The sequence below is a fragment of the Erythranthe guttata genome, chromosome 14, assembly GCF_056151865.1.
Source record: "Erythranthe guttata isolate IM_541 chromosome 14, IM_541, whole genome shotgun sequence".
Classification (NCBI taxonomy): Eukaryota; Viridiplantae; Streptophyta; class Magnoliopsida; order Lamiales; family Phrymaceae; genus Erythranthe; species Erythranthe guttata.
Genome location: NC_142546.1, coordinates 18,406,629 through 18,429,297, shown reverse-complemented (window position 1 = coordinate 18,429,297; position 22,669 = coordinate 18,406,629). Strand labels below are relative to the sequence as shown.

Sequence of the window (22,669 nt, the reverse complement as noted above, 5' to 3'; positions counted from 1 at the left end):
TTATATTAGTATTAAAGTTGATTACGATAATTTCATAGTGATTTCTACTTTAACTGCATTGTGGTTTTCGATGAATTCATAGTGATTTTCAATGAGTATGTAGTGGATTTCAATTTTTTGTTAAAGTTGCGGTAAAAAAGACCTTTTAAAAAAATGAAAAATGAAAAAATATATTTTTAAATTAAAATTAGAAAAAATTGTAAAAAAAGAATTAAAAAAAAATCTGAAATGGCGTGATTTGCATTCGGAGATTTGGGGGAGTTGGTGAGAGATTTAAGGGGAGTTATTGTATAGGGAAATTAGCGGGACTTAATTATGCAACAATAATTTAATTATATTTCTATGAATATAATAGGGGTAAATAAGGTATTAAGTTTAACGAGGAGTTATCCCTAATAGTGAATAAAAAAAATGGATTTATGCCTCTAAGAAACATGTATGAGAGGTTATTGTAGACATCGAAATTTTGAGATAAATTACTAATTAATAATCAAAATAAATCGATTATTAATTAGGTCTCAAATTAAAGTTCATAATATATTTGGGCTTTAAAATGTCCGGCTCGTGCTGCAAATCAAGAAACCCTAGCTTGTGCCTATAAAATAAGGCATTCGGTGCATGGAAAAGACGAGACTCACATGACAGACACATATCGAGCTCTCAAGCTCACGTCTCGAGCCTCCGCCTCGAATTCATAACATATTTGAATTCGAGATGTTCGTGATGCCTCCGCCTCGAATTCATATCGTGATAGGAAATCATATGTTCGATTCAAGAACAAGCTTTTAAGCCCTTGAATCAAAATTAGAATATTCTCGAGTCTCCGCCTCGAATTCATAACATATTTGAATTCGAGATGTTCGTGATAGGAAATCATATGTTCGATTCAAAAACAAGCTTTTAAGCCCTTGAATCAAAATTAGAATAGGAGAGAAGAATCAGGGGAATTACGGAGATTGTAATCCGCTTTCGTTTTGATTAATAAATTATTTGTTCCATATTTTCCTGTTTTGTATTTATGTTTTACAGATTCGAAAATTTGTGGTTAACAGTTATATCATAGTGAAATTTGTAATTTTGGTCCTATATGTTGGTCTCTTTAGAGATTTAGTCCTATAAGTTGTCTTATTTCAATTTTACATGCAATAATTTTGCAAAATTAGTATTTTTAGTCCAATTTCACTCGAACTTTGAATTTTAGCCGTCGTTTAATGACATACCTAACAAACCCGCATAACTTTATTTATATGGACACTTAAAAATTATAAATGCTCCTCTAATTTGGTTTATAGATGTGTCGTCTCACATAATTAAAGTTCTACCAATGGTAAATTAGATGTCGAATCTATCTATTTCCAAGTTCATTTGTCGCGTCATAAAATTAAAAATCATGCAGGATAGGACTAAAAATACTATATTTGCAAAGGTATTGCATGAAAAATTGAAACATGACAAGTTAGATGACTAAATTCCTAAATAGACCAACATAGAGAACCAAAACAACAATTTTTCCTTATATCGTATAACCCCTGAATTCATTAAATCCTAATTTCTAATTTTATCCTTATAATCTTTCTTTCAAATATAGGAAATACTAACTTTAAAAGATAGAAGGCAAATGAGCTTCTTTCTCTTACGCCATCCTTTTGCCTTAACCTTTTAGTTTACACAGTCATGATTAGGGCTGATAATCTGATCATGTGAGCCTTGGTTGGCTCAAACTCAGATACTATCAAACCTTATTATTATAAGTTCAAGCTCACATACCATTGGATCTTATTACTATAGGCTCAAGCTCGACTTATGTATTTTTTGGGGCTTCACGTTTAAATCGAATTTATATCGAACAATATATAAATTACATACTTCACAACTCACAGCCAAATGTGTTCCAAATAAAAAACCTTTCGCACCAGAAGAGTGAAATTTATAATATTCATGAATAGCAAAATTATATAAAAATCAGTCACAAGATAACATAAAAACTATAGCGTAATCCTTGAAACAAATGAAGTTTAATAAATATTCATAGGTATCTTTTACTTGATTCCTATAATTTCACTATTACCACCGCAACCACTTAATTTCTTTTATTTTTTTTGCAAAATAAAATAATATAATACCGTTGTAACTTGTAACTTGTATGTCGAGCCATATTATTAAAATAATAAATATATTATATATTTAATTATTACCTTAGTTAGGCGGACCTTATTCGGGTTGAGCCGTAGTACGCTCACACTTGGATCATAAATGAATTAGATTTCATGTAATAGCTCAAATATAATCGGACCGAGCCAACGGGTTTCGGTTAGGCCTCGCTTAATTGCCGGTCCTAGCCATGCTTGCTATGTTGCAATAAGGAGTGTTGCAACTGGGGGTGGAAATCACATTGGAATATTTTATTTCCGCCCGTTCCTGTCTGGATATTTTGTTACTTTAGAACGATTTTTTGTAGTCTGAACTTCGAAATTTTGATTTCCAATTTTTCTTAAATTAACGAATCGAAATTGGAATTGTATATAAAATATTTGGAATTTCTGAACTCCAATCCGAAAATAATTCTGAAATTTCCGATTATATTTATGAATAATTACAATTTTTCCGAATATTATTAGTACTATTTATCACTTATTATATATACTATTAATAATTGTTATTTCAGACTATATTTATTACTATTATTACTGCCCATGCACAAAAGTAGATTGAGGCCCAGTTTAGCTATCTACTTCTTTGAGCCCATTATTTTTCAAGAAGGCCTAATTTATCCGCCGTTGTTTCTCTACTATTTTTTTTTTTTTGTTTCTCGTCCAACCTACTCTCTACTTCCTTCTTTTTTTTTTCCTCTCAACCTATTCTCTAATTCGTTCTTTCCTTTTATTTTTTTTTTCTTTCGACCTATTCTCTACGTCGTTTGTCCCTTTTTTTCTTTCAACCTATTCTTTACATCGGTCTTTCCTTTGCTTTTTTTTTTTTTTTTCCTTTCGACATATTTTCTACTTCGTTCTTTCCTTTTTTATTCTTTCGGCCTATTCTCTACTTCAGTCTTTCCTTTGTTTTTTTTTCTTTCGACCTATTTTCTACTTCGTTCTTTCCTTTTTCTTTCCCAACTATTCTCTACTTCGGCGTTTGTTTGTTTTTTTTTTTTTTTTTTTTTTTTTTTTCGACCTATTCTCTACTTCGGTCTTTCCTTTTTCTTTTTTTTCTTTCGACCTATTCTCTACTTCAGTCTTTCCCTTTTTTTTTTTTTCGAATTATTTTGTACTTTGGTCTTTCCTTTTTTTTTTCTTTGACCTATTCTCTACTTGTCCTTTCCGCTTCATTTCTTCTCCATTTTCATTCTTCCCGTCTCTTCTCTACTTTTCCTTGTTGGGTGAATTATGAACTTAACGAAGATGTGTGGTTAGTCAGATGAGACGAAAGAATCGATTGTTTTGCTCTCTTTCAATTCTCTATAATTTGAAATTTACGGAAGAAGTTTTATAAATCGTTTCTTTAAATCCGTATTTTGCAATTGTCTTGCAATCTTTTGTTTTTTCATGTCTCCAAATTTTGGAATTTCCTCTCTAAAAATAAACTATAAAATCTCCCAAAACCTCTCAAAATTTGACAAAGTTGCATTGTTTCCGGAAATTCCGAAATTTTTGGTATCGGGCCGATCCGGCGGATTTACACATCTAGTTGCAATCTTATCTTGCTATCATTTTTCATCACCGATAAATATGACGGATTCTTGATATCATGAAAATATATGCATTGACAAATGACAATGCGCGCTCTTAGATCAACTCGAATGGAGGAATCAAATGAAAATTTAAATGGTAAAACTTCTATTTTGATGCTCCATAACTCAATTTTTTATATTTCCAATGAAGGAATCATATTGTTGGTTACTTTGATATTCAACTTCCGGAGATGCAAAAATGCATCCTCCCAAAAGAGGTATAAAAAATTTAACTACCTAAACAACCTATCATGAATTGACATGTGTCAAATTTAAATAAATTCATCCTTATATTTAAAATTTAATAATTTATTTAGTGATTGTAGTTGAAGTATATGGATATCAAAATAACAAAAATAACATCAAATTAATATTTTATAATCCATTATAATGTTTTGCAATTGAAGTTGCTCTTAAAAGTGTATACGTTCTCGGGCACTATTGTAAGCGCAATTTAATATATGAAATGAACAATTACAATTCCTTTTTATCTTTCCCAACAAAAAAACAAAGATATAATCTATCAATGTTTGTTTATATGATTAACTTCTAGCAAATCAACGACTAAGGTGGTGTTTGCAAAAATAGATTATGAGTTTTTTTTTTGTACATAATATGTTTTTAGGTGTTTGCAAAACAAGCTTTGGTTTTGCTTCTATTAAAATAAGCTGCTTTAAGCTATAATTTTAAAAACACCAATGTACTTGCTTTTTCTATTTTAGTTGATTTTCCATGAAATTTGTAAACACTTCAAATTTTTAGAAATAATCACTTAATTCCAACTTAACTCACAATCACTAAATTCTACTTTTAAATAAGCTTTTGCAAACACAACCTAATTCGGATCGAATAGTTCGCCGAAAAATTAAATGTCAAGGAAGGCCTATGTAATATTTAAAATTTGAAATGGTGTAGATGTAGAAAGTGATGTAATAGACCAAATCATAAATATTTTAGTAGGGATACAAATGTCATATCAGTCACGAATATTGTATTGAACTTGTAATCTAAGGTGGTGTTTGTAAAAGCTTTTAGAAACATATTATGGTGATGTTTGCAAAAGCTTATTTAAAAATATAATCTAGTGATTGTGAGTTAATTTGATATTAAGTACTTAATTATAAAAGTTGGCAGTGTTTGCAAAAAATCTGGAAAATTAACTAAAATAGAAAAGCAGGTATATTGGTGCTTTTAAAATTATAGCTTACAACAACTTATTTTAAGAGAAGCAAAAGCAAAAGTCGATATTGCAAACACCTAAAAACAGATTATGTGAGAAACAAAATTCATAATCTATTTTGAAAGCTTTTGCAAACACCACCTATGAACTTCTTTTGACCTCATAATTTGTTTTTAAGTGTTTGCAAACTCGGGGTTTTGCTTTTTCTTCTCTTAAAATAATATATTTTCCAAACACAAAAAGAGTCTACCTGTAAGTTGTAACTTGTAACTATACCCAACATAAGTTATAATAACATAAAGAAACATACCAAAATACATGTCCGACACCCTTAACACGTCAAAGTTAAAATGATTTAAACACATCAAAGCGAGAAAAAAATAAAGTAAAAATAAAAAGATAAAAAATAAAATAAAATAAAATAAAAGTGTACAAAACATAGGTGCAATAACCCTTAAAAAAATTCAGACAATCTATGTACGAGAGACGAAACACCCTAAAAAACTCCACCGTAAGAGAATAACGATGATTGTCTTATAAACTAAAATTTTACCCTACAAGTAGAGCTGCACAGATGAGTATGCTACAAACGGAAGACAAAAGCCACACAGTAGTCACAATGGATGTACACAACTAAAAATAAACTTCAAACACATTACAGCAAATGTGCTTTAAAAATTTCTCAAGCACTTGCTCGATATTACTACCCGAAATTAAATAAAATAAACAAACACTGCTTCAATTTTTCTAAAACGCTAAGGGGGTACCTCGATATATTACGCATGCAGTTCCTTCCAAGTCACGGTGACAAATCTTTCATATACAATTCCTGCTTCTATTAGGCACCTCCGATTTTCGGAGGCTGTCAACAAGTAAACAGACGCAATTCAGTGACAAATTCAAATTGATTTTGGCGTGAAAATGGAAATATATTTCATACCTTTTTCAGAGGCACCTTGGAAGTGCCTGCTGCAGGTTTTAGTATCTCAAATGAACAAACCAGTGATTCATCGACGCTTAGAAGTGCTCCAACATTGTCAAATTCTCCACCGTAATTTGGAGCCGAAAATATAGTGACGAGTCTTCTTTTAGCAAAGAACTCGTAACCATCCTCCACAACCTAAAATAAAGAACCGAGCAGACCATATATCTCATTTTAAGAAAATGATTTGGCATTTATAACCGTGCAATAATAAATATAGGACTACAACCGTGACATAAAACTTCTCATCTGCATATGGGATAGCAATCCAAAATGCATGCATATATATATATATATATATATATATATATATATATATATATATATATATATATATATATATATATATATATATATATATATATATATATATATATATATATATATATATATATATATATATATATATATATATATATATATATAAGGAGTGGTAAATTACGGGCACTTCTTGAGGTCAGGCTAAATAAGTTACAAACCTTTGTGGTATTGGTAGTTACAAATACCCCCTAGCTATTTCTCCCTCTTACAATTACACCCTTAAGGAATTGAGTAACGGAATCTTGAACATTCCATGGAATATTCGTTCTAAATTTCCAAAGCTAACCCCAGGTGGTAAATGTAATATTTTGTCTTACCGCAGGGTTACCCGTAGTTTAACCATAGTTTGTTTGTTTAATAAAAGGGTAATTTAGACAATGGGTTGTTAGTTTTAGGGGGTATTTGTTATTACCAATACCACAGGGGCTTGTAAGTTATTTAGCATTACCTCGGAGTATCCGTAGTTTAACCAAAAAAAAAAAGTAAACAAAAGAAGAGAAAAAAGAAATATACCTGATGGCCCCTACAAATGAGGTCCAACTCATTTTTCTCCAAAAACTCAGCAACTGCATCGGGGCCAAAAGTACACGAAACGCCCCTATCACTATCAGCCCAACCGACGGTCCTGGGGTCAGGATCGGACCATAGCATATCGCAAAGAAGACCGTTATCCGGGATTTCAGTGGGCCTAACAATCTCATTAATCTGATCCAAACTCTTCAGCTCCGGAGAAAGTCCACCATGCATGCATATAATCTTTTCGTCGATTAATGCAGAAACAGGCAAACAGTTAAAGCAGTCGGTGAATATCTTCCAAAGACGAACGTTGAATCTCCTCTTACATTCGTCGTAAAATCCATAAATACGGTTTATTTTGGCGTCTTCGTGGTTTCCCCTTAAGAGGAATATTTTGTCGGGGTACCTTATTTTGTAAGCCAATAGAAGGCATATTGTTTCCAAACTCTGCTTGCCTCTGTCAACGTAATCTCCTAGAAAGAGGTAATTTGCAGCCGGTGGGTACCCACCGTATTCAAACAGCCTCAAAAGATCTTGGTACTGTCCATGTATGTCACCTGCAATAATTTTTAGATTCTCCATTAATCGAGCTTGCAATTTATATGAGAAGCCCTAACAGCTTTATCAACTTGCTCAAATAGTGTGGTTTATATTATAACACAAAACACACGACTTTTAACACATCAACTCATTCCAACAGTGTCGTTTACATTTATGCAAAACTACTATATTTTGTCATGTCATATATTTAATTTTGCAATAACCAGAATGAAATTTTAATGTGTTAATTTATAAAGTTTTATATATATCTACAGAAGTTGTATATCAAGATTCAAATTGTTAATAGAAAAATAATTAAAATAAACAAAATTTAATTAAAAGACAAAATACACATACAGCCTTGTTTTGGCTGTTCAGTCAAATCCTCTCAAATTTGTTTCTTGATTAGTGCATTTCGCCCTCTAGCCAAACATATCCTTGTCTAATAAAATTTAGAAGCACAAAAAGTTTGTGTTCGGAAAACAAAAACGTGTTTGGCAAGTGTCACATATACACAAATTTTCTATACCACATCGTTCAATTAATGATGTCGCCATATTCTCGAGGGAGGTTTTCCGCTAGAGAAACTATGATATCGCAATCATTGAGATGACGTGGCTTTTCCGACAAATATTTAATATTTTAACACAACTGTTGTAGAATATTTTTGACCATGTTTTGTAAACTTAATGTAAAGGTGCGCATTTAGACTGAAAGAATTGAAACAAATGGATTATAAAATGCTTTGGGTTTTAATGTCTTGGATTTGAATTAATTTCTTTAGATGTATCTGGATTTTCAAAAAGGATTTAAGGTCAACGTTCATATTATGTAAGGAAAAAAAAAACAAAATCTCCGTTTTTTACCTCCCGACAAAATATTATTTTCATCTTGAAAAAATTTATATTTTCCCGACACAAATACTTTATTTGGGACATGAAATACAGCTATAGATTGTAAAATTACAAGCAAATAATAGAAGCATATAGTTGGAGCACCTTGAAATAACAATATGCATGGGTTATAATTCTTCGAATCCAAGACAATAAATAGTCTTCAAATGTAAAATTAACATAACAAGCAAAGTTAAAGAGGAATGAAAGAAAAACTTCTTTCCTTCAATCAGACACGAAAAAGTTTTTTTTAAGAAAAAATAATTACAACATTATCGATAATGGAAGAGATAATTCAGAGTTTCATTCCGTGGAAATCAAACACAAGTCAACCAAACTCTTCGATAAAAATCCTAACCAAAAACAATATTTCTTTTGCCTCAACGTCAGACATTTCAAAGTTTACGTGCAAAAATAACGAGCACGTGTATAGATAACGCGAAACAACTACATTGCATCCACAACAACATTCAATAAAAAACACGAGAACCATAACAAAAACTCATGCGATTGTAAAAAAAAAAAAAATAAAAAAAAATTGATCAATTAGATGCAACCTCAAAATAATCATAAATCCAATTTCTTTCTTGCCAAATTAAATAAATCCCCAACATCAAAAAAACCTTTCCCCAATACTATTCACACAAAAACGCCCAACACAAATGCTACACCTTTTCTACATAATCCAATTCAAAATTCAAAAATTAGATCAGAAAAAAAAAAATAAAAAAAAAGGAGAGAGAGAGAGAGAGAGAGAGAAATAGAAACCGCAGATCCTGATAGGGGCGCGGAGCTGGAGGAGATTGGGCTGAGAGAGGAAGATTTGGCGGGCGTTGACGCAGAGGCGGCGGATCTCCGCCTCGGAAAGCTGAACCTGTTTACCTCCTTTCCCTTCCAATAGACGCCGGATTATATCATCCAACACACCTTCGTCAATCATACCCTCCATTGTCATCATCTTTCTTTCTTCTCTTTCAAACCGATAAATCAATCAAATTGCATCAAACGCAGAGGCAACAATAGAAATGGTTGTCATTTATTTATTTATTTATTGAATTAATTATTATCCTATTTGGTGCTGAGAATATATGACCGGATGAATGGGATTAGGTTTTTAACAAATGAGGGATGATTATTATTATTATTATATGACCATCTAAAAGTAATGGTTTTTTCGTTATTTTATTTCCTTTATTTTTTTATTTACTATTTATTTATCTATTTATCTCAAATGTCAAGATAGATTATTTGATATGGTCGTTTGCCCATGTTGTCATTGTATGCGTGCTCTCCTCGTTTCTCATTCCTTAATTTTTTTTTTTTATGGGTAAATTGGACATTTTTTTTTTAAGTAAGTCGACTAAGCAGGCCGACTAATTTGTCGTACACCTCCTCGAAAATAATTATGCAAGGGTAAATTACAACCATCCCCGATGTATTGTCGATTTACAAAAAAAAACCATACTGTTTGGACAGTAGCGGATCTAGGACGAAAATTCAGGGTATGCCGGCTGTGCCGAGTCCAAGAATTTACTGTACAGTGGGTTAAATTTTCGGGGGTTCGGGGGCAGCGCCCCCAGAAAAAAAAATTGAACATTTTTTTGTTGGATAAATTAGGAGAAGGGAAAAAAAATTGAAACTTTTTTTTTTTTTGATAAATTAGGAGAAGAAAAAATTTAGGACTTTTTTTGTATATTTTGAATTTTGTGTGGACTAAATAATAATATAGATATAATATAATTTGTTTTGGGGGAGAGCGGCTAAAAAAAAAAAATTAGGACTTTTTTTGTATATTTTGAATTTTGGGTGAACTAAATAATAATGTAGGTATAATATAATGTGTTTTGGGGTTGTCTAGGGTCCGAGAGGGGTTGTACTACTCGGACCCAAACGATGTAATCTGGTGCGTAGAAAATATTTAGTAAAAAATTATAGTCCTTGATTTAAAGTACGAACTAGTACGATCCAGTACGAACCTATGAATTTATAAATTAAAGTACGAACCCAGTAAAAATAGATCGTACAAAGGTAGTACTCCATCGTACTTCATGTAAAATTACTTTATTAACCTTACATTATTAAACCACTGAATTAAAAGTAGGGTTAACTGTACTTTGCCCCTAACTTTGGTCATATTTGCACTTTGCCCCCCAAATAAAAAAAAAATTCCACGATCATACCTCGACTAACTAATTTAGCCCAATTTCACCAATTAACCAATTTTTTACCATAATTTCAATTTTGACCACAATTTTGACTTGCCACCACCGGACTCCGGCGTTAACTCTTTTTTTTTTCAAAACTTTTTTTTTTGTCTGAAATTCTTTTCCGGTAGCTCAATCGCAGGGTCTCCGGCTTTGATTTTTTTTTTTTTAATTTTGTTTTTTCTAAAAAAAACTATTTTAACTAATATTAATGTATTGGCTGTTAAATTATTGTCTTCAGCAGTTATTTAACTGTCGGAGAGAGTAATTTAATGTTAATTAACCTTTTTTTTCTTAAAAAAATATATTAATTAATATTACTATCTTGACTGCTAAATTACGGTCTCCACAGTTATTTAACTGTCAGAGACAGTAATTTAACTGTTAATTGACTTTTTTTTCTTAAAAATAATATTTTAATTAATATTACTGTCTTGACTACGGTAATTTAGCTTTCGGATACAATAATTTAACTGTTAATTGATTTTTTTTTTAAATTTTGTTTTTTCTTAAAAAAAATATTTTAATTAATATTACTGTCTTGGCTCAAAATTACTGTCTTCAACAGTAATTTAACTATCTGAGACAATAATATTACTGTATTAATTAATTTTATCGTCTTGGCCTGCATTATTGTTGTCTTCGACTGTCATATTATTGTCTTCGACCGTAATATTACTGTCTCAAGCAATAATGTCACTGTTTGGGACAGTAATATTAGTAATATTGCGGTTCGAGAAATAATATTCATAATATTACTGTCCGAAACAGTAATATTATTGTCTGAAATAGTAATATTACTATATGAGACAGTAATTTAGTAGGCAAGATAGTAATATTAATTAAAATATTTTTATCTAAGAATTTTTTTTCCAAATACGAAATTAAAAAAAAAAAGGCAACGTCGGAGAGCGGCAGTCAACTGCGGTTGACTGGCCGGAAAAAAAAAATTCAGAAAAAAAATTGTTTTCAAAAAAAATAAAAAATTCAATGCCGGACAACGCACGCCAGGTCAACGCTGGAATCTGGCCGGAAAAAAAAATTCAGAAAAAATTTTATTTTCTATAAAAAAATATTTTTCAAAAAATTATTAAAATGGGGGTTAATGTGATATATTTGTTTAAATTCGGGGTCAATGTGTAATATTAAGGAAGTTAGAGTATAATGGATGAAATTGATAAAAAATATATTATGGAGGGTATTTTAGAGTAAAGACATGGTGATGGGTTTATTTGAAAGATTGTTGTTTATGTGGACCAATGTGCATTTAAGTCCATTGTCATGGCCCTAATTATTAATTATTATTAATTGTTACTTAAGTTTTAATTATAGGGGTTTTTATGTAATTTCACTTATAAGGTAGGTTTCGTACTTTTTTTGTGGGGTTCGTACAAATCATACGTGTCACATTTTTATTGGTTGATTTTCAATTGTTTGGGTCCAAGTAGTACAATCCCTCTCGCACCCTAGACACCCCCATGTGTTTTTGGGGAGAGGGGCTAAAAGAAAAAAAGAAATCAGTTAGGATTTTTTTTGTATATTTGGAATTTTGAGTAGACTAAATAGTAACATAGATATACTATAATGTGTTTATGGGAGAGGGGCTCAAAAGAAATTTAGACAAAAAAAATAAACAATACATTTTTGTACGATTTTGGAGTCGAACTCATGACCTCATCTAACTACTTGGAGATCTTAGCCACTAAGGCAAATTTATTTTCATTGTTTGGGGTGGTCCATGGCATACTTGACCACCCCCTAGATCCGCCCCTGTGTTTGGATAATTATATCTACCATCTCGACTATGATTTTTTCTTTTGTGGAATGTGCTCTAGTTTGTATTCGTTTTGTGTAAAAATATAATTTATGATGCACCACAATCTGATATATACAAGCCAAAAAACACATATTATAATCATCTTACTTCAAAATGTGGAGTTCGAATGAAATAAAACTGGTACTAAAGTGATAATATTCCATATAATCTTGAAGATTCCACTAAATTTGAAATCGCAAGGGTGGACGTGTAAGAAGATTTATAGTTGAGGAAGATGGTTGTAATTACCCAAACATGAGGGGGGGTTTTCGTAATTTGACCATACCTCAGGGGCGTGGTTGTAATTTACCCATTATTCAAATATGGTCAACTTATTTTACGCTGCAAATGTTTAGAAATACCTTCAGTGGCGATTTCAGCAATTTGGTACAAGGTGGGCTTAAATTTTTTAGGGGTCCGGGGGCAGCGCCCCCGAATTTTTTTTTATAAAATCAGAAACTAGGAAAAGAAGAAACGAAAAAAAAAAAGCATAAAAAAACAAATTTTAGAATTTTTTTCCCATTAGTTAGGATTTTGGGTGAACTAATTAATAAAATCTGGGACTTTTCTTGCATTAATTTAAATTTTGAGTGGGCTAACTATTAAAAAAATGGGGCTTCTTTTGCATTAATTAAAATTTTGAGTGGGCTAATTAATAAAATTTTGGTGGGCTAAATAAATATATAGTATAATATAGGGTGAAAATTGTAAATTGAGGGTGGGCTTGAGTCCACTCTTGCTTAAGGGTGGACTCGCCCCCCAATACCTTGATGAAATGGTCGACTATATTAGTTGACTGAGTTGGTGGATTTTTATGTTTTTTAAGAGAACGACACACGGTGAGGGTGGGCGGTTAGGCTTGACCCCCTACCTGTTTATAAAAACAAAATTTAAGAAGTACATAGTGAGTTTCGCTCAAATTGCTACTGCCCAACATATGGCCAATAATAGCAATTGACAAACAAAAGACAATAGCTAACTAACAAAACGTTAAGAATACGGGCAAACAGGTGGTCCAAATAATAAAAAGGACAGGGGTGGGAATGATCATAGAAGGTCGGGGAAGACCAAGGTAGACCGTTCGCCTCACCACAACAGCCGAGGCCACTTACACTTTCGCCAAAAATGGGCGAAACAGGTATAACGGCTGCGAAATGTGTGGCACCATTCGGCAAACAGTCTAATCTTGACAGACCCAAACAATCCATAATCACCCCAACCCTTCCTAACATGTAAAGTTCACGAAAATTCCTAAATTGCCAATAATATAAAAACGTGGAATGCATGGCACCTATGTACGAGTTGGTAGATTATATTGGTTAACTATTTTCTTCTGTTTAGATTCGTGAAAATTTACTACATGTCTTCTAACCTAACGTGCATCTGCCTAACCACGAAATAAAGAAGGCTATCTCTTTAGCAGGGTCGTTCCTGAGAATTCGGGGCCCCTAGGCGAGATTTAAAGAAAAACTCAAAATGGAGCTCCCTCTACAAATCATTTTTTTACAAGGGTATTCGAAATTGAATATACTAAAGGATTATAAATAACATTTCATACAAATAATGGACTAAAAGATTACGGCGGTTCGGGGCCAGTGCCGAAATATTTTTTGAAATGTATGAATATAAAATAACTAAAAATAAGAAAAAAATTCAACGTTAACTGAATGATTTGTTGGTTCACTTTCTCTCGTGATGTATTATCTTTATAACAAATAGACTTCATAAATAGTTATAAAAAGAAACTTGAATAAAGTTCATTTGATTTTTATTTGAGAAATAAAAACAAGTTATTAAGAATTATAAATTTAATATTTAGGGATCCAAGGTTAAGAAAATTGTAAAAAGGGGTCTTCACAAATAAGCCCGTAAATGGGTACTTATTCATAAAGAGATCCAGACAATAAACTCCTTTACAAAAAAGTCCACGCATAAAAGACTAAAATAGCCAATCATACTTTAATATGCTCCAATTTCATCATTTAATTTAATCTAACCTCAATTTGACCCCAAATTTCACAAATTATTCAATTTTTGATCCAAAACACATTTTTATGGACAAATTCGTCCGTCACCGCGGGTCTCTGGCGTTGTCTTTTTTTTTTCCTTCCAGAGTTTTTCGCCGGTTTTCGGCGTTGAATTTTTTTTTTCTCCTGATTTTTCCGCCACTGGTTTCCGGCGTTGACTTTTTCGATTTTTTTTCTTTCTTTCTTTCTGTAACATCTTTTTTTTTTCGTTTAAACAACAATATTGTTGTGATTGACAGTAATATTAACTATATTACTGTTAAACACAGTAAAATTAACTATACTACAGTTTAACATAGTAATATTGTTATATTAGTCTCTAGCGCAGTAATATCAACACAACAAAACTCATTATTGTTGTGTAATAGAGTAATATTACTATGTTGACCGTTCAACAAATGTAAACATAATAAAAAGCCAACATAATTAATATTACTGTGAGTGACAGTAATATTACTATAACAACAGTAATATTACCGTCAACCACAATAATATTACAATAATAGACAGTAATATTATCAAGTTGTTCCGTGAATAACTCAAACAAACAAAAAAACCCAAACAATATAATAATATTGATGTGGTTGACAACAATATTACTATAACAACAGTAATCTTACCGTCAACCACAGTAATATTACTGTGTTTACAGTAATATTACAATAATAGACAATAATATTATTACGTTACTCCGTGAATAACTCAAACAAAATAAAAAACCCAAAAAAATAATAATATTGATGTGGTTGACAGTAGACACGGCCACGTGGTCCGGGTCCGGACCGGATTTTTAAATTTTGTTCCAAATGTGTGATGTAGGGGATTAGAACTCGGGTACCCACACACATAAATGGCAATCTAAACCAATGATCCAAGACAAATATCCAAGACAAATATTTAGGAAATTACTTGCACGAAATATATTTAACATAAACAAACAGTAAAAAATGATTATAATAAATAATGTTAAATGAATTATTAATTATCATATTCATAATTATTAATTAATTTTAATTAAATTATTAACAAATATAATATAATAAAAAAATTAACATAAATTGAAAGGAATTGACGTTAATCCATTTAAATTTTACGTTCTTCATGTTGTTAGAGAAAGAACCCGCGTTGCTCAAAAAATTGCTAGACATTCTTTAACATATTTCATAATATAAAGTGACTTGAGCTATAAACATTCATGTAACAAAAATGAATATATATATATATATATATATATATATATATATATATATATATATATATATATATATATATATTGAACTAATAGAAAAAATAACTCTGTAAGGAAATTTTTTTGATTGTTCCACAAATAGATCAAAAGTACGTTATAGCAAAAATGGGTTCATTTCCCCTCATTACTTAGATTCAATCGAGGATTACAGCAAAAATCTACACTCGTGAAAATAAATGATCACATGTTTACTATTAAGATTTGTTCCTCTCTATAAATTTAATTTTCTCATGTGCATTTTCTACGAATGAAATTTAGAATAAATAAATAAAAACTTATTTTAAATTATTATATATGTACGACAGAAAGATTCAGTTTTGCTATCTATGCATTGTTATGGTTATCAGAACAAGCGAATTTCTGCAAAACATATCTAGCACAAAGCATATGATTTCATGATCCACCAACTTATGCATTAGATTAAGTAAACGACAATATTTCGAAGAAAAATGAAACGAAAAGTTGTTATTCATTTTAGCGTAGGAAAATCTCATTTATTGGTCTTTGTCATCGCGGGAAATGCGAGTGGTGGTTAAAGAGTGAGGAGCGCGTGTTGGAGAAGGGGAGCACGTGCACATTTCACACACGTAACTAAAAATAGTTGCGTGCCACTAGTTTAAAAATGAGCACGTGCACTGCTTCTCCAACGAGAGCTTTTCTCTCAAATCTAATACCATATACAACTCTTTAGAAATATGTTTAAGCTATTTGTATAGGAGTGGAGGAGAGACAAGGATATGAGAGATATATATAGAGGGAGATGAGAGAGGAAATGGGCTAGGGGATTACAGCAATGGTGTATTGGAGTGGAATCCCGAAAAAATAATGTATAAATTACCCATATTTTTTCAGAGATTATGTATTATTATATCAAAACGCTCTCTACTTTAGGAAATTATCAATATCTCCCTATTTATTTTATAGTAGCAACCAATAAATTTATTTGACTGTTGACTTTTTGAAATTTTATTTAACCTTGACCAAATATTGAGTAGATCACATTGTCATTTTCTAAGATTGTATTTCATTACATATATAGCCCTTCGATTTTAAAATACTATGAAGCTCCCCACTAAAGTTAGTTTTTCATATATAAATCAAATTATATATAATCTATAATATCTTTATTTGTTGTAAATTATTTTTAATAGAGAAGAATGAGAACATAAAAATGATTGGAAAATAGTTTTCCTATCTTGTATCACAAATAAGATAATTATGATTTTTTCCAATAATTATATTTTACCTACATACATTTTTTTAATAATATTTCCGTATGTTCTTTTTAAAGTAGTATTTAATTAATTTGAATTCAATTGTTAGTTAAAATTAAACTTGAAGTGTATCGCCAATGGAAAATGCAAGAAATTTGAATGACAACGATAATCGCTCTCACGTCTTCTATGTTATACTATTATTTGTCTAAAATAATTGAGTTCACATGCATTGCTTCGACAACCGATTGCATGAAAAGAACATTTGTTGGTAAACATAAATTTAAGTTCATGCGTTGATACGGCCTGCGCTTCAATTTATACTACAATTTTCATGCATAAATTTCATTGCAAGGTTCGTCGAAACATCACTTGAACGACCGGAGTGCCCTGAACGACACATCAATGACTTTGAATGGCATTGATTGTTCCATTTTTCCTATATAAAAATAAATTGTTTCTTGTGACTCGTTGGAACACCGCAACAATGCCAGATCCGGCGAGTTGGAACCAAAACAAATATGCTTTTTCTTGCCGGAAAAAAGATGGAACGGCTTCAGAACAACTGCAATACAGTTTTGTACAAGGCAGTCAAACAATACGTACTGAGATTTGATTGTAATTAATATAATTAATAATTTCCTTTCAAAAGAAATATGGAGGAACTACAATAATTTTATACACTTTAAACCAGTATTCTACGTGGTATTAATGTTATGTTAAATTTTTACGTGGTATAATTATTGCATGTAATTTCCTAATATGGATTCAAGATTGTTTTAATATTTATTTTTTAAGTTCTAATAATACTTTAAATATATTGTATTGAAATATTGGTATTGAAAATAAATTTGAAAATAATGTTATTGTTTTGTCATTCTCAATTACACACTAGGAGATGCAATGGCATGTTGTAAACTAGATTTGGAGTTTATCCTATATAATGTGCGTTGTCTATTTTTATTTCTTAAAACAATAATTTAATAAAGTTGGCACCACTAGGCCTTGCAACTTATCCATGTAACAATCTCGCAACCAACTCTTCAAAAACTAGTTTGTTTTACGGTGCTAGATGACACAAAATCCCAATGGGCTACGATCAAATCAATTAGGTTTCGAGCTAACGTAAATTCTATTGACCTATTTATATGAATTGAAATCAAAACAAAAGAGTTCAGTTGTAGAAAAAAAATATCTAGAGATAAAATAGACTACACCTATACAATCATTGAATTGATATGCTCATAAGCTATTTCAAGATCTTGAGAATTGACCATTATGCTATAAAAAAATTGTAACTGAAAAAATTGTGCCATCAAATATGTCATTTGGTTATTTTTCCGTAAATGTTAATGAGGGACCAATATATGTCCTTAATGCCATCACACAATCTATCCACATATACCCTTTCGGACTTTCCCTTGCAGGTTGGTCGTGTTTCTTCGTAATTCAAATGAGAAGCATGGAATCAATTTTCACTTAATCAGGTTGAATGTTGAAGGTTTTGGAGCGATGCAAACAATCAACCAAACCCTTTAATTGTGCATAGTTATTGGATCTATGCCCATATATAATAATTTAAAAGTGTAAAGATTATGTTATATGAATGTTCCTCCAAAATACAATTACTAGATCCATATTTGTTAAGTTTCAGAAAGTGATGCTCGAAGGAATCCATCTTATCCATGTACCCATAGGAAGCTCCTACTTGATGAATTCGTAAATCTAGGGTTTTGAGAACGACATGAAGCTAAATTTATGATGATTAGTGAAAGTTAAGCTAAATGATAAACTATGCAAGTGATATTTATCCTTATGACGTATGCTTATAAAGGCCATCTTCTAATTTTCAAAGGTTAACTGGTGTTTTCTCTATTTTAGCCAAAATAAAACTACTACTTTCCAAACTCAATTTTTTGGCCCGGTAATTATTCATGTTGTTTTAGTACAACCATGAGTTTCAGTATTGATTTCTTGCTACCATTTGTAAAGAATATCACATCATCGGCATAAAACAAGATGGAAATTTGTAGAACAATGTCTGTAACTTTTGACGGGTTTTATATGACGACAATCAGGGACGATCGTGGAACAATGCGAGCAACTTTAATGCTTTGTCACGTCCGGAACGTATACATTTCAATGAAAGTGCTAAGAAGATAATTTATCTCAAATTTGTTTTCAATACCAAGATTTCAATACAATATATGTCAAAGTATTATTACAACTCAAAAAATAAATATTAAAACAATCTTGAATCCATATTAGGAAACTACATGCAATAATTATACCACGTAAAAATTTAACATAACATTAATACCACGTAGAATACTGGTTTAAAGTGTACAAAATTATTGTAGTTGCTCCATACTTCTTTTGAAAGGAAATTATTAATTATATTAATTACAATCAATTCTCAATACATATTCTTTGACTGCCTAGTACAAAACTGTATTGCAGTTCTTGTGACGCCGTTCCATCTTTTGCCCGGCAAGAACCAGCATATTTGTTTTGGTTTCGACTCGCCGATTCTGGCATTGTTGCGGTGTTCCAACGAGTCACAAGAAATAATTTATATTTATATAGGGAAAACGGAACAATCAAAGCCATTCAAAGCCATTCATGTGTCGTTCAGGGCACTCCGGTCGTTCAGGTGATGTTTCGACGAACCATGCAATGAAATTTATGCATAAAAGTTGTAGTAAAAATTGAAGCGCAAGCCATATCAACGCATGAACTTAAATTTATGTTTACCAACAAATGTTCTTTTCATGCAATCGGTTGTCGAAGCAATGTACGTGAACTCAATTATTTTACACAATTAATAGTATAACACAGAAGACGTGAGAGCGATTATCGTTGCCATTCAAATTTCTAGCATTTTCCATTGGCGATATACTTCAAGTTTAATTTTAACTAACTATGGAATTCAAATAAATTAAATACTATTTTATAAGGAACATACGTAAATATTATTAAAAAATGTATGTAGGTAAAATATAATTATTGGAAAAAATCATAATTATCATATTTCTGATACAAGATAGGAAAACTATTTTCCAATCTTATTTATGTTCTCATTCTTCTCTTTTAAAAGTAATTTACAAAAAATAAAGATATTATAGATAATATATTATTCAATTTATATTTAAAAACTAACTTTAGTGGGAAGCTTCATAATATTTTAAAATCGTAGGGCTATATATGTAATTAAATACAATCTTAGAAAATGAAATGTGATCTACTCAATATTTGGTCGAGGTTAAATAAAATTTCAAAAAGTCAACGGTCAAATAAATTTATTGGTTGCTACTATAAAATAAATATGGTGATATGTAAATTTCCTAAAGTAGAGAGCGTTTTGATATAATAATACATAATCTCTGGAAAAATATGGGTAATTTATACATTATTTTTTCAGGATTCCACTCCAATTCACCATTGTTGTAATCCCCTCGGCCCTTTTCTCTCTCCTCTCCCTCTATATATATCTCTCATATCATTGTCCCTCCTCCACTCCTATACAAATAGCTTAAACATATTTCTAAAGAGTTGTATATGGTATTCGATTTGAGAGAGAAGCTCTCGTTGGAGAAGCAGTGCACGTGCTCATTTTAAAACTAGTGGCACGCAACTATTTTTAGTTATGTGTGTGAAATAAGCACGTGCTCCCCTTCTCCAACACGCGCTCCTCACTCCTTAACCACCACTCGCATTTCCCGCGGTGACATAGACCAATAAATGAGATTTTCCTACGATAAAATGAATAACACCTTTTCGTTTCATTTTTCTTCGAAATATTGTCGTTTACTTAATCTAAGCATCAGTTAATATGTTAATACTTATAATCTTGGTGCGTTGGTAGATCATGAAATCATATGCTTTGTGCTAGATATGTTTTGCAGAAATTCGCTTGTTCTGATAACCATAACAATGCATAGATAGCAAAACTGAATCTTTATGTCATACATATATAATAATTTAAAATATGTTTTTATTTATTTATTCAAAATTTCATTGGTAGAAAATGCACATAAGAAACTTAAATTTATAGAGGGGAACAAATCTTAATAGTAAACATATTATCATTTATTTTCAATGTAGATTTTTGCAGTAATAATCCTCGATTGAATCTAAATAATAAGGGGAAATGAACCCCATTTTTGCTATAACGTACTTTTGATCTATTTTTGGAACAATCAAATATTTTTTCTTACAGAGTTATTTATCTACTCGTTCAATATGTATGTATATATATATATATATATATATATATATATATATATATATATATATATATATATTCATTTTTGTTACATGAATGTTTATAGCTCAAGTCACTTTATATTATGAAATATGTTAAAGAATGTCTAGCAATTTTATGAGCAACGGGGGTTCTTTCTCTTACAACATGAAGAACGTTAAACACATGAAGTATCGCTTTCCAAAACTACTCTTATCCATGATGATCTCGAGAAAACTCTGATACTATGTAATCTAGTGTGTAATTAAGAATGACAAAACATGTCGTGCACCTTGTGTCATAAAATAAATTAAGGATAAATGTTAATGCACATGCATTTGTGGTATTTGATAGTATATGCAAGTTGAGCATATGCATGGTCAAATGCATTTAACTGACATTAACAAACATATTGCCTTAAAATTATGCCGTAAAATATAAATATCACAACACACACTTTAGACATAGGTTGTTAAAAGTTATTTTTCTTGTACTTACAACATCAAGAAAACAATATTATCTTCAGTTATAAAGTGATTAGTCTTTAATCATCAAACAAAAGACTGTTTTAGAAAATAAAAGTTCTACAGTTTCAATTTCACTGGTAAAATCCATTGAAGCAATAAAATTAGTTTCCTTTTTCTTTTAGTAGAACTTATTACAACATTAAACTGACAATTCTAGTGGTTGAAGTTTTGTCCGATAATTTTGAGGTCCTAGGTTTAATCTAATTGAAGGTATTTACTGAATTTCCAAATTGTCCGTAATAAACAATTAAAGGCTATTGTGCTTGATTAGTTAATCACTTATTTAGTGATATATCAGTCATATCGGAGTTTTCTCGAGATCATCGTGGATTAGAGTAGTTTTGGAAAGCGATACTTCTTATCTTTAACGTTCTTCATGTTGTTAGAGAAAGAACCAGCGTTGCTCATAAAATTGCTAGACATTCTTTAACATATTTCATAATATAAAGTGACTTGAGCTATAAACATTCATGTAACAAAAATGAATATATATATATATATATATATATATATATATATATATATATGTATACACATATTGAACTCGTAGAAAAAATAACTCTATAAGAAAAATTATTTGATTTTTCCAAAAATAGATCAAAAGTACGTTATAGCAAAAATGGGGTTCATTTCCCCTTATTACTTAGATTCAATCGAGGATTACAGCAAAAATCTATACTAAAATAAATGATCACATGTTTACTATTAAAATTTGTTCCTCTCTATAAATTTAATTTTCTCATGTGCATTTTCTACGAATGAAATTTGGAATAAATAAATAAAAACTTATTTTAAATTATTATATATGTACGACAAAAATAGTCAGTTTTGCTATCTATGCATTGTTATGGTTATGAGAACAAGCAAATTTCTGCAAAACATATCTAGCACAAAGCATATGATTTCATAATCTACCAACGCACCAAGATTATAAGTATTAACATATTAACTGATGCATTAGATTAAGTAAACCACAATATTTCGAAGAAAAATGAAACGAAAAAGTTGTTATTTATTTTATCGTAGGAAAATCTCATTTATTGGTCTTTGTCATCGCGGGAAATGCGAGTGGTGGTTAAAGAGTGAGGAGCGCGTGTTGGAGAAGAGGAGCACGTGCACATTTCACACACATAACGAAAAATAGTTGCGTGCCACTAGTTTTAAAATGAGCACGTGCACTGCTTCTCCAACGAGAGCTTCTCTCTCAAATCTAATACCATATATAACTCT

General features: G+C 30.8%; 1 protein-coding gene across 1 annotated transcript; it reads right to left on the bottom strand.

Annotated features, from left to right (window-relative positions):
• Positions 1 to 5,293: 5,293 nt before the first annotated feature.
• On the bottom strand, positions 5,294 to 9,400 carry LOC105952574 (serine/threonine-protein phosphatase PP1 isozyme 9). Its single transcript, XM_012976143.2, has 4 exons — positions 8,928 to 9,400; positions 6,724 to 7,283; positions 5,848 to 6,027; positions 5,294 to 5,769 (listed from the first exon to the last, which is right to left on the bottom strand). The coding sequence occupies exons 1-4, from the start codon at positions 9,115 to 9,117 to the stop codon at positions 5,746 to 5,748; spliced, it is 954 nt and encodes a 317-aa protein (XP_012831597.1). The 5' UTR covers positions 9,118 to 9,400; the 3' UTR covers positions 5,294 to 5,745.
• Positions 9,401 to 22,669: the final 13,269 nt, after the last annotated feature.

What these genes read in the sequence shown, in the direction of transcription:
- LOC105952574 (XM_012976143.2), bottom strand. Translation starts at nt 9,117, where the DNA reads ATGATGACAATGGAGGGTATGATTGACGAAGGTGTGTTGGATGATATA. An exon ending in TCATTTGTAGGGGCCATCAG is followed by an intron (nt 6,028 to 6,723) that starts GTATATTTCTTT and finishes TCTTTATTTTAG; the next exon opens with GTTGTGGAGGATGGTTACGA. An exon ending in CCAAGGTGCCTCTGAAAAAG is followed by an intron (nt 5,770 to 5,847) that starts GTATGAAATATA and finishes ACTTGTTGACAG; the next exon opens with CCTCCGAAAATCGGAGGTGC.